The sequence below is a fragment of the Dermacentor andersoni genome, chromosome 1 (assembly GCF_023375885.2).
Source record: "Dermacentor andersoni chromosome 1, qqDerAnde1_hic_scaffold, whole genome shotgun sequence".
Classification (NCBI taxonomy): domain Eukaryota; kingdom Metazoa; phylum Arthropoda; class Arachnida; order Ixodida; family Ixodidae; genus Dermacentor; species Dermacentor andersoni.
Genome location: NC_092814.1, coordinates 319,717,087 through 319,730,142, shown reverse-complemented (window position 1 = coordinate 319,730,142; position 13,056 = coordinate 319,717,087). Strand labels below are relative to the sequence as shown.

General features: G+C 45.7%; 1 protein-coding gene across 1 annotated transcript in view; it reads left to right on the top strand.

Annotated features, from left to right (window-relative positions):
• LOC126516704 (frequenin-2-like) overlaps positions 1-13,056 on the top strand; it is a 334,311-nt gene that overhangs the window by 260,060 nt on the left and 61,195 nt on the right. Inside the window, exon 4 of the mRNA XM_050166805.3 lies at positions 4,327-4,416. Within this exon, the coding sequence (XP_050022762.1) occupies positions 4,327-4,416 (90 nt within the window). The remainder of the gene's footprint in view (positions 1-4,326; positions 4,417-13,056) is intronic.

Below are 13,056 nucleotides of genomic sequence, written 5' to 3'. Positions count from 1 at the left end.
AAAAGAAATAGGCATTAGCAGGACATGTAATGAGAAGGGAAGATAACCGATGGTCATTAAGGGTTACGGACTGGATTCCAAGGGAAGGGAAGCGTAGCAGGGGGCGGCAGAAAGTTAGGTGGGCGGATGAGATTAAGAAGTTTGCAGGGACAACATGGCCACAATTAGTACATGACCGGGGTAGTTGGAGAAGTATGGGAGAGGCCTTTACCCTCCAGTGGGCGTAGCCATGCTGCTGCTGCTGCTGCTGCTGCTGATGATGATGATGATGACGATGATGAATATGATGATGACTCCAAAATTGTATTTCAGCTAGTTCCTGAAGAAAAATTCATGCTGCTGCGGCTCTAAAAATAATTAGCCGGTGATTGTCGGCGGAGGGCGTTGCACCGAAGGTAATTTCACGAAAAGAAAGCCATCGGATTTCGAGAAAAAAAAAAACCTTTCGACACGGAAACCTGCGCAATGTTTATCAAATTTCAAATACATTTTTTCATAATGTCTATAAACCTGAGGGCTTGGAAACGTTGCCAATTTGTTATTTGACTCGTTTCTGTATTTGCGGTAAATCTTTTTGCTGTCTTCGGTGGATGAATTCAGCGAAAAGCACTCAAGTTCGGACATGCTATTTATGGCGTCTTACAATGCCATCTGAAGTAGTTGAGCATTAGACACAGATGTCCGAATACACACATCATCTGCATACAGTGAAAACTTTAACTTTGATGGCAGTCTTCTTGTTAATTCAGCCATGAGAGAGAGAGGAATGGTTCTACCACACGCAAAGACAGCTGTATTGCCCTTCACTCAGAGGCAGTTAAAAATTTTCACTCCTAATCTAGAAGGACAGCTTTTAATGATTGTCACACAGCATCGATTTCTTGGCATAGTACTTGATAGGCAGCTATCCTGGGCACCACACATAAAAAAAAAACTCGAAAACGAGGTCATTGCGATAGTGACTGTAGTTCGCAGACTTGCAGGCGCATCAGGGGGCCTAGAACGAATTACTAGGATCAGTATCGTCCATGCTGACTGTTTACAATACATTAATACGACAAAAAACTGCGTATTCCGTGCCCATCTTACACGGACTTTCCCACACGTCAGAAGAGCGACTTCAAAGACATTTAGCTAGAGGACTACGCATATGTCACGGAATTCCACGAGCGACTTCTAGCTCTCTTGTAATAGCTGAAGCTCGCCAATCACCATTTCCAGTTATGCAAACTACAGAAACTTGCCGACATTATTTCAGTCTTCAAACACAGCATAACAGCCACCCATTGGCTGTATACATAACGAAACGGGATAGAAGTTCTGTTCATATAGAAATTCAAGAAAAGCTTCAGATATTGCCAAGAAATGAGTTTTGGAACTCAGACGTCGAATATCCTCCACGGCTGCTTGCACTTCCAAAAATCGAATTCTCAGTAGACGGGATATTCAGAAAAAGACATGTTCATTCAAGCTGCTCAACAACTAGCACTTTACCAGATATATATGCGGTATTCAGGATACACACACGTCTATACAGATGGCTCCAGTACAGCAACCTCTTCAACTTGATCATTCATTATACCGCACCTCAACAAACAAGAATCATTTAAGTTATCTCGTGCGACTTCGTCCACAACGGCTTCACTGTTCGCAATCCTGTGTGCGATAAAATTTAAATTGTCAGTAAGAGATGCTCAAAAATGGGTAATTTTCAGCAATTCACAGGCGGCTCTAACATCATTCTGCGGCACAAAATGGAAAACATTTAATGACAGTATAATATACGAGACACTTAAACACCTCACAAAGGCAAGCGAAGCGAAACATGCAATAGCATTCCAGTGGATACCAGGGCATTGCAACATTCCTGGCAACACAGCAGCCGATGAAGCAGCACGACAAGCACACCTCAAAGATGATGCGGTTCCACTCCCAATATCAAAGAATGAGTTAAGCTGCATTATAAATACAACGGCTTTCAAAATTTGTAGAAACACTTGGTTTGACCAGAATTCTAAGAGCTCGGACTTATACCATGTTGATCCGTTTATTGAATTCAAATTTTCATTGTCATTAGACATAACTATGGAAACCCTCATTCATCGAGTAAGGCTAGGCACAGAGCACTTCTTACACAGAATTGTACGTGCGGAAACCCCCGAATGTGAGTGTGGATTTGTAGACGAAGATATATATCACCTCCGTCTAGATTTCCCACATCATGACACACCGGGATGCCGACTTAAGTCAACCCTAATTAATTTAGACCACAGACCTTTCAGTTTAAAGAAAGTTTTGGGTCCTTGGCCAACAACCTCCTTGCAGAAGAGCGCTTTAAAGCACTAAAGACATTTCTCGAAGACAGCGGCATTGTTGGACGTTATTAACGCGTTTATTGTTCCTTTCATTTCAATGTCGCTGTATATATGCATGTGTTTGTGAATTATGTTATGTTGACTGTTCTGTTGTGACTATATGTGATAATGCATTTACACGATGTATGTACCACCCGCTGACTAGAGACTATTAGGCGACAGTATCGTTTGTATTTTTGAGACATTTATCTACATAACTGTGGAGACATTTACATTGTATATTGTATGTACCATGTGTTTCTTACGTCATAGTCTTCCTGGGAAATCGTTGCGTGATAAGGCCTGGTGTTTGTATGAATAGGTTATTTGATATGTAATCTTGAACCCTATATGTTGTGTCACGGAACCATTCAAGAGGTAAGGAGTAGCCGGCGCCTTAAATCGTACGTCAACATCTCCTTATATCATATCAATAAAAAAAAAAGTTCGGTTATGGTACTAAATTGTAGCCTTTTTAAAGTAGAAAGAAATATACTTTTTTTCAATTTGTTACTCAGCCACCGCATAAAAAGGCCATAAACTTTTTCTTGCACACTATGCAATGATATCGTAAACTTGTCTTGTTTTTGTATTTTACAAAGCTACCCAAATAACGATGACCCTGCTTTCGGCGTGGGTGGATCTTGGCAGCATGCCGATTATCGGCGCGGCGCTTGCATTTTGGGCTATGGAAATGCCTCGTCAGGGTGCGTAGAAAACAGCCGGAGAAAATAAAAAAAAAGATTAAAGCGAGATATCTGTACAACTATATGTACGCAGCTCAGAAAAGTTTTGCGATTGGCGCAGCAACCGAGCCATGGTGCGCTGTCAGATGCTGGGTGTCGGAGCATTTGGCACTGCGCTAGGGAGCTGTAAGGGTCAGCTATCGCGACGCCCGTGGCGCTCACGACGCTGGCGCTTACTGACAAACAACTTTTTGACCATCAGGTAACCGGCGAGAATTGCGTAAGTCGTCAGTGACAGTTGTAGTCGCTTTTAAACGAGCAGCGGTCCTTGATTTCCTTCTTTATAACTCCACAAGTATAATCAGGCATATTCTTGCAGATTATGCTAGTGTACGCCAGTCACTTCAATATGGTAGAGGTTAATAAGAACCTAACCTGTAAACGTAAAAACCTGTTTCATGTAAAAACGCCCGTGACCCGTTCAGTGGGCGCACGTTAAAGATCCCTTGGTGGTCAAAATTAACCCGGAGTCGCCCACTATGGTGTGGCTCATAATCAAATCGTGCTTTTGGCACGTGAAACCCCGGAATTCAATTAAATTCCTATTCGACTACCATCTGAGTTGTTAAGTTGGTTATCGAGGTCGACTGGCTCTTACGAGCGCGTGATTCCGTGACATTTTCAGAGCGCGAAGTGCTTGAGGCGTTTTCTTTGCTAATTGCTGGTGCCTCATTTTTGCACGCTCACTGGGGGCTGACCAGCCGGACGTCCCTCTGGTCAGCCGCTGTCCTTTGTTTCTGTGTGCTTTGTCTATGGTTCACCCATGGCTTCGTAGAACCAGCACTACGCAAAGCTCTGACGTCAGTCTTAACTATAACACGCTAAACTAAACTTAAGCGTAGAAGCCAGAGAGTGAACGCTGGTGCAGGGTTGCCGCTTTAACAGTGGGCCACTGGGTCCCATATCCTGCGTTGCGAAAGCCAATTACGAGCGTTTCTCGCGGTGAAACGTTCAGCTCTTGTTTGAAATGATTCACACAATGTGCCAGCGAAACTGAGAAATTCATATTTGCCTCTGAGCATTCAGAGTCCGCACGTGTCGTTCATTATTAAGCTTAGTTATTGCTGACATCTAACGTTTGAAGTTTCAGTATTACGAGACCCCTGAGTCATAGTTCTCATATGCGCTGCCTCGAGTTAACGGTTCTTCGTAAGCACGAGGAAGCGATGATATTCGCGTGGATGCTTTCACGCTTCGTTTCACCTTTTTCTTCGCTCTCATTTCAGGGTTTTCTGAGGATATACAAGCAATTCTTTCCTCAAGGTGATCCCTCGAAGTTTGCATCGCTGGTTTTTCGGGTTTTCGACGAGAACAAGGTAAGCTGACCGCTCATTAGCTTCCCTGCGCAACCAGCCGTCATTCTCCTGTGTCTTCACATGTTGCACGGTAATGTTTGCCATGTATTGGTTGTACATGTGAAATTGGTTAGCCGGCGCGCATCCCCCTCTGATGTCAACCTCGCTTACATAGACATACTGCAATAAAAACTCATCATCACACGATTATCTTTATCAAGGCCTAGACAACTCTCTGATAGCAGGAGCTCGAAGTTTACGTGGAAATATCACCACGCTGTGCGTGTGATAGCGTCGAATCTCTCTCGTAAAAATATTTGTGAGTCCTAACTAGAAAACATAAGTGCCGCGAATGCGAGGTTCGCTGGCATTTGTCACTAGCTGAAGGAGGACGCTCTTTTAACTGATGGAATGAAATAGAAAGTTTCATGATCTCGTTGGGGGGAGGTTTGTTCTTGCCCTGTGTTTCAAGCTACACTGTAAACGGAAATAACTCCGAGGTGGGAGTAGAACGCTTGTCCTGTAGCGACCCCCCGGTTCGGAGTTTATTATGCTCCGTATGATCGGAGTAGAATTTTTACTCCGTGCGAGCGGACTTTTTGCGTGGAATTATGGGAGTTTATTTTTCTGCCTTTTCTTTTTTTTTGCTTTGCAATGGACGGAGTTTTTTCGAGGTGCAACGGGAGTATAAAAAGAGGCATCGCGTGAGTTTGCGTGAACATCTTTACATGCAGAGGCTGCAGGTCAAATTTCGAAATACGCGCACGAGACCGCGTCAAATTCGACGAAACAAGTCAATGAAAGCGCATATATCATGACATATACATTTCAGAAACACCCAATGCAGAAATTTGAGACATCCTACGTACACGCGATACTCAAGAAGCAACGGTGCCAGTATATATAGCCACGATACTGTGTGCCTCGAAACCGCCTAGGGAGCAGCTGTGCTGTTTTCAGAATTACGACTCACATGCTCGTTCATACGAGATCTGCCTCGCTGAAATTAACAGAATACCTTAATCAACACAAAACTGTTAATTCAGAATAGTGAGAGAAAAAAATTAATGGCGTAATTTTTCAAAATTATCATGTCATTCTGTGAGTGCTGAAGCGACTTCGCACACTGCCGGCGTTCGCGGCCAAAAAGTAGTGCGTTAGTTACAGTAAGCAAGTAAAATGTAAGTGCGTGTGCTTCATAGCAAAATTAAATTTTTGTGATATAGTGGTAGCGCAGCAAGAAATTATTACGTGTAAGCATGACCCGCAGCAGCCGACGTAACACCAAAAAATGCGCTGTCATACATTTTATACACCGCACTACTTGCTCTGCGTCCAAGCAATCTCTCTCGGTTGTGAAAAGGAGCAACATTGCTGATCTGTCGAGTGAATCCTTAAACTCGGAGCCAGCAGGCATGCGTCTAAATCAGTGTCTCGGATAGAGCGTAATGTTAATGCAATATCGGAAGCAACGACGTGACCAAAACCTATATGCGCGTTAACAATTCGATTCACATCGCTCAATAAGAAGCTTTATTTACAGTACGCATACTTATGTCCTACCGTTTTTTCTTCGGGCGAGGATATCCGTTCACAGATACATAAAAACAGTTGCTTGCACTCCGGTCTTTCTCACTGGCAACACAGCACCGCAACGAACTTGGGGTACGCCATTCCTGCGCGACTAGCATGGATGTCGTCGCTCAAACAGTGGCTGCTGTTGCCACTGCTACGCGGTCCTTTCAAACATTACACCGGACGTTGTCACCATGTATTCACAAAAACATCCAAGTCTCATTTCACGTACTGAAGAACACAAGCCAGGGTCACGCAGCACGAAAACACAGTCAGAACCTCAGCCGACATCACGAGCCAGTGAGCAGCTTCGAGGTATACCTAAGCCTTTTTCCGCACTTGAAAACGTTGCTCTTGCATTCATCGTTGTCAGCAAAGTGATCCTAACGTACTTGAAGCTGAGCTACAGTGAGCTTCAGGCATGCCTATAACACTTTCTGGACGGAAATACTGGAAACAAATTGACGAAACGCTGTCACGGAACGACACTAAACAAACAAACAACCGTCAGCCATGAGCACTAAACAAACCGTCAGCCATGAGCACTGCCGGCTCCGCCGAACGCGCCCGGTCGCTGGCAAGGCGCACAGCCTCATGGGAAGCGCCACGTGACCAACCAGTTTCGGCGGAGGGGAGTTTTTTAAAACACCCTGTCGGAGTTTCACGGGAGAACAAGATTTTGAAGCGGAGTAAAATCGCGTCATGTCGCCTTAATACTCCCGCAGCTAGCCAGCGGAGTGAAACGAGGGAATGGCGCTGTTTTGCTCCGATACATCGGAGTAAATATTTCAGGAGGGGAGGTTTTAGGGCACATCACCTGTTAAAAACTCCCAGGTGGGTTTATTTTCGTTTACAGTGTACTGGTGTGGGCGTCATTCTGAATGGCCGGAAAATAATGGGATGTGACAAGTTTACTCCTCCTCTTCACGTGTGCTACTGAAATTATTCCGAGAACCATAATGCAGGGCATATTATTGGCAAAATACTGAAATTTGGATGGACAACCTCGTGTCGAAAATTCTTTTTTCCTTCCGCTACTCAAGCATGCCAGCCTTCGTGCTAATGCCATAGTATTGCCCCGTAAATTTGACCACTTGAAATTTGGTGCTCTGACCATTTGTTTTTCACGCTGTCACGTCCCCGCAGCCTGCCCGCTAACCGATACAAGCGAACTCGGCTATACTTCGTTTGTTTAAATGGTGCATTCAGTGAATAGGTTTAAGCCCGCGTATGCCCCTGCCGACCGACATTTGTTCCGTGGCTGCGCGCGACTGGTGCCGTGGTGCTGCTGGTAATTAATTGCGCGTTTTGCCGTACCTTGCGGTATACAGCTCTGGTGGCACGAATTCTTCCCTCTCACCTTGTAAATTTTTACGCTGAAATTTCCTAGCAGGGTGTCTGTGGCAACATCGTGTTGAGCCACCAGCCTCAATAAATCTCTTGTAGGGGCTTCTCACCGTTTCGAGGACATACGCGACCTCTGCGGCCTCTGCAATGTGATGTTTATTGACGTCAACCTATGCGCCAGGCAGTATGCAGATAGCGCGCAGCACGAGGCTAAGTACAGAAAACTAATTAGTTAAGTACAGGAGAAAAAAAAACACTCTCGGCGTTTAGCAATCGCGTACGTTAAATACCGTGATCAAATGCACAGTGGCTGATTCGCTTAAAAACGAGAACGAATGCTGCAGCACATTAACAGCGCTCAAGGAATGGTACGAGCTTCACGAAGTAGAGAGGACTGGCGCTGGCTTTGTTCTCCCGCCTGTTTACCGGCCACGCTGCATCCGCGGTGGCTGCGCGAACAATTCGGCCTTCACTGACGCTGGCCGATAAAGGCTATATACACTATAGTATGGCCACGTGCTCGCGTGCGCACTCTGTTCATAGTGAACTCGCTATCGTTCACGCGAAAACTGCCTCGGCGGTGAAGCGCTGTCCTCTTCTTTAATCCCCATCCTCAAACCACCCCCCTTGCGCTAACTGATGGCGCCCGTTTAGGTGGGCTCGAAAGAACGTCCTCGCTCCAGCGGCGCGGAATCCTCCCTAGTTACGGCGGATGCGCCCACCAACCTACTCGCTTCGCGGCGAACAAGCGGTGCCGTTTGGCGGATAGCTTGCGCGTGATTACGCCTGCAGGACCTCTGTGGAGTCGGCCAGAGAGGCTGCTCGTTGTCCATAGTATAGAATGCAGCTTTGGACAGTCCTGGAGGGGGGCGGGTGATTTTAGAACGGGACTAAGCCCGTTCTGCGGCAGAACGGGGCCGGGAGGAGAAGAGGGGGGGGGGGAGCGATTTCTCCGGCTTTTGGAGCTGAGCGTCCCTAGGAGATTCAGCGTCCGCCAGCGTGAATCCGCTTATGGGTTCTTAAAGAAATAAACTGAAAAAGTACTCAGCGTTGTGCTCTCGCCGGCGCTCATTGCGGCTTTGTCCTGTGCCCCTCATCGTTGGCTTTCGGTTATGTAATTTTTTTCTCCTTTTTTTATGCGCCCAGCTTTGAGTTCGCTGCATATTGAGATAAGTTATGTGGTGGTACCCAGATAATGCACTTATGTGCACGAAAACGTGGCAGTTTAAGCCATTGTTTCTGACTTTTTCGTTTATGTCGTAAGCTCCTTCGCTTTTCCGTCTTCACTTTCCGGGCGGCGCCGCAAAACGAGCCCTGAGTTGTTGCGAAAAAGCATAAGTGGTGTTTAATAAAAGAAAACGTAAATAAAATATTCGAACCCAATAGCCAAGCCATGAAAGAAAGAAAGAACAGAGACGAGGAAAAGGGAAAGGGTTTGACACAGGTGCAATAAAGCGCGCGGCGTGTTGCGGCTAGTGGTGGCGTTTGGGTCAGGTTTTCAAAAAGGTCATTGACGAGTACGTCCGGTAGTAGGAATGAAGAAAAAAAGGTTTTATTTTACGTTATTAACACTGGCTTCAGATAATGAAGTCCATTCCAGGTAGCAACATATTAAACGTCTGAGTTCACATCGGGACACGTCAACCCCACCCCACTGCACGAAAGGTCTCCGCCGTCGCCTTCCCTAGGCGATTAGACTAGGGAATCTGATGAGTGTGTCGCGACCAATCACAATCATCGAATCGGTCGCAATATCCCGCCCATGATATCGCACCGTTCCGCCGAACTCCGCCTCCGATGTTGTACCTTCGCCCCCGCATATTTAGCAACCTGCAGGGGAATCCGCGGTGGAAGACGTTCCCACGGTAGTATTCAGCGTTGGCCCTATCCATCATTTAGTTCAGGTTGTCAGGTCCAGCTAGAGGAGTCTTTTGTGGACCCGTCAACAGTCGGCGTCAACGGTGTGGTGACTTCTGAATAGGCCGTGATGAATGGGTAGGGTTGCCTCGTTGTACCCGCCGTGGTTGCTTAGTGGCTATGGTGTTGGGCTGCTGAGCACGAGGTCGCGGGATCGAATCCCGGGCACGGCGGCCGCATTTCGATGGGGGCGAAATGCGAAAACACCCGTGTACTTAGATTTAGGTGCACGTTAAAGAACCCCAGGTGGTCGAAATTTCCGGAGTCCTCCACTACGGCGTGCCTCATAATCAGAAAGTGGTTTTGGCAAGTAAAACCCCATAATTTAAGGGTTGCCTCGTTGTAAACGTCTAACTAATTTCCTTTACTGCGTTGAGACGTAACAAGCGTTATTACCTCTTGCTTTTATTAAAGCTGAGCATTGCGTTAAAAACAAATACGAGACAAGAAATGACGCAAGGCAGACAGACAGCCTTGTCGGTCTCTCTCTCTCTCTCTCTGGTCCATTTTTTTTTCTCGATGTTTACGTTGTTAACGTCATGTACCAACTAGCCCAACAGCAAGCTTTCAGAAAATCGTAGCTCTCTCTAAGTAAAACACCACGAGGGAGCAGTCCTCTGCTTCAAGGTGCTAACGTGTTTCGAGGAAATAAAGTACAGGGCCAACACAAGTGGCCTCGTTGTTTTACCTGCTGTCGTACAAAGCACTGGCGCGAGGCCCCGCAACCTCCGTTAATTTTATCTTCCTTTTGCAGAATAATTCGGAAGGTTTTGTTTCCGTGTGTGAAGAAGAGCAAATCTTTGCCCCCCCCCCCCCCCCCCCCGCCGTTTTTTTTTTAAATATGCGATGGTTTCTCCGGACTGAATTTAAACCGCTGCCGCAAAGAATGCTGGTTATCGCAGTCGTTAGCGGGGCGAAGGGCAACTATGGTAAGAAGCATATTTTGTTTGTACTATGACACGCCCTCTTGATCCTCGAGATCAAAAGAGATAGATGTTATAAATCAAACGGTTCAGGAGGAGTCTGGTTCAGGAGATGCATCGCCTATTTTTATCTGAAAACTGCATGAAAAAAAAAAATCTGCAATGACATTTTCCTTGGCGTTCGGCTCGATGTCGCTGTCAGCCTATCTGCAGCGGGAAAGAGGCTTACGGCAACTGTCATCACGGCTCTGGCAGGGTCACAGCGCATGCGCTCTGAACGTGGTGAAATCCGTATATTTTGCTTGTTCTGTGCTTTGGAGCTACAGCTTTCATGATAATAAACTTCATAGGTAGCTCACGATATCGCGGCGAGCGGGAAAAAAAAACAAAAAAAAAAACAGGCGTAACATTAAATTTTGTCCTGCCCGCGAATAAAGGCAATACTGCCGCGTGACTGGCCACTCGAGGCACATTGCGTGTATTCGCTAGCTTCTTTCACGCTCGGAAAAACTTTTTTATGTAGCGCGTATTGAGCAACACAAACCTGTATGGGGAGTTTTTCATGTTGGTCTACAATTTTCTCATTGGCACTTTTCACCTGATTATACTACTTGAGAAGTTGATTAAGTAATTCAGACTAATTGTGTAATTCGGCGGAATGCAAAAATAATCTAGGTATCTCCAAGCGACTGCAAACATTACCTTGGTACTGTCCAGCCACGTGGCTTTTGCATATTTTTATATCTTGGTGCATCATAGTTGGGAAACCCTGTATATTTCTTTATGGAAACATAAATTCCCAGCCACAAATAAATCAAAAGAAATGAGCCGGCTCATTGAGCCGGCTTCCAGGTGGTGCTGAGCACCTAGCTGCCAGCTGCATAGAGAAAACAAGTGGGAATAACAAGCAGAAAGATATTACCACCCGCCGTGGTTGCTCAGTGGCTATGGTGTTGGGCTGCTGAGCACGAGGTCGCGGGATCGAATCCCGGCCACGGCGGCCGCATTTCGATGGGGGGTGAAATATGAAAACACCCGTGTACTTAGATTTAGGTGCATTTTAAAGAACCCCAGGTGGTCTAAATTTCCGGTGTCCTCCCCTGCGGCGTGCCTCTTAATCAGAAAGTGGTTTTGGCGCGTAAAACCCCATAATTTATTTTTATAAATATATTAGTATCTAAAAAATACTGACTAGAAGGACAAAGCCTAAAAAAAAAATATAGGTGTGTACACTTTGGGTACACTATGCTACACACTGATTTTAATAGGAGGAACACAAGACTCGACTATATTGCATCGCAGCACATCACTCGGTGTACGACCAACGATTCGTAAATTCGGTCCGTAAATGAAGAATAGAGGGATATCTTAAGTCATGGAGTCACCTGTTCGCGTGTATACAGGGTGTCACAGTTGCAGGTAGTATAGATGCAAGCCGGTCAGCCTCCTTATTTTTAGCCAATGCGTGTACCCACTGAAAGACTAAAAACGACGGCTCGAGATGGACTTTTCGAAGCCGTGAAGGCAAGGCGGTGCCACTGTTCGGCTGTAAATGTTAATCTTCTGTAGATTGACTGAGCCCTTCTCGAGACTCTATATAATGAAAATAACGTTGCAAGCCGCGAGTTTGCCCTTACACGCAGGTCAGCAGTACATTAACTTCGCTGTTGTGTAGTTGAAAGTGGGTGCGGAATGCGTTAAGGGGCAACACGTTACTGATAAAAAAAAACAGATCCCACATTCGCAGCTATTGTTCTAGTGTAAATAGAGCGTGCGTGCCCCGATGTTTGTGCAACAAGCTAAGAAAGTAATTCAAGTGCGTTTACCGGCACGAAAGACAAGCCCATGCGGTGTACCGTAACTTGACAACGCCAGCCCGTGAACTCGGCTGGGCAAAGCATAGAATTCTTTCCAAAATGAAACTAGAAAGCTGCACGCTGAACCATTTGTTTGGGCTGTGGGCGCGACATCTGCGCGAAGTTAGTACGTCTGTTCCGGCAGAAAGCCTGGGGAGAGCAAGATGCGCGGCAGATAGCAGAAGTTGAAAGCATTCAAGCAGAACACAATTGTAGCACGAAGAAAGAAAAAAAAATACTACTTTGAGTCGCAAAATGAGTGCCGAAGCAGACGCCTTACCAAAAAAAAAAAAAAAATACACATGAAAGCACTATCAAGCAACTTACATGAATTCACAGAAGGCAGCTCCACGAAAGGTATAACGTGTACTTTGCCTTCGCACAAAGCTCGCGCAGCTGGTCATAGACAGTTGGCTAATGATACTTCGAACAGGGGTAGCACTGAAAGAAGTACGACCCACACTTTTTCTTTTTTTATCTATTTAATCCTTGCCAGTTTATGCCTGATTTAATTATCACTGCGCCAGCTGTATCTCGTGCACACGGTCACCCTATGTTAAAACACGACACTTGCTTGGACTCAAGACGTTGCCATGTAAGTTTCCCAGCGATCATCAAAAACTCCTCTAGGATTTGTTTATTCATAATGAACGTGGTATTGCCGATGCCACGGAGATCCAGAATACTGCTCGAGGGGGCGCCAGGCGCACCCGCATTCACATAGCCACCCTCCCTCTGCAAAATATAGTGCCAGCCTTTTATTCTCAGTGCGAGGAGGCCAACGTAACTTTTTATGCACATAGAAATAAAGCCGGCGACATCACCTCAGGATCCCAGCACCCTCTTTAATAATAATAATAATAATAATAATAATAATAATAATAATAATAATAATAATAATAATAATAATAATAATAATAATAATAATAATAATGAGATACACGAGCGAGTAGCGATGGAGTGATCTCGAAGGATTGAGGAAGACGTTTGCACAAAAAATTTACGCTCGCCTACGCAGCCGAAACGGCATTGTGTAGACGAGC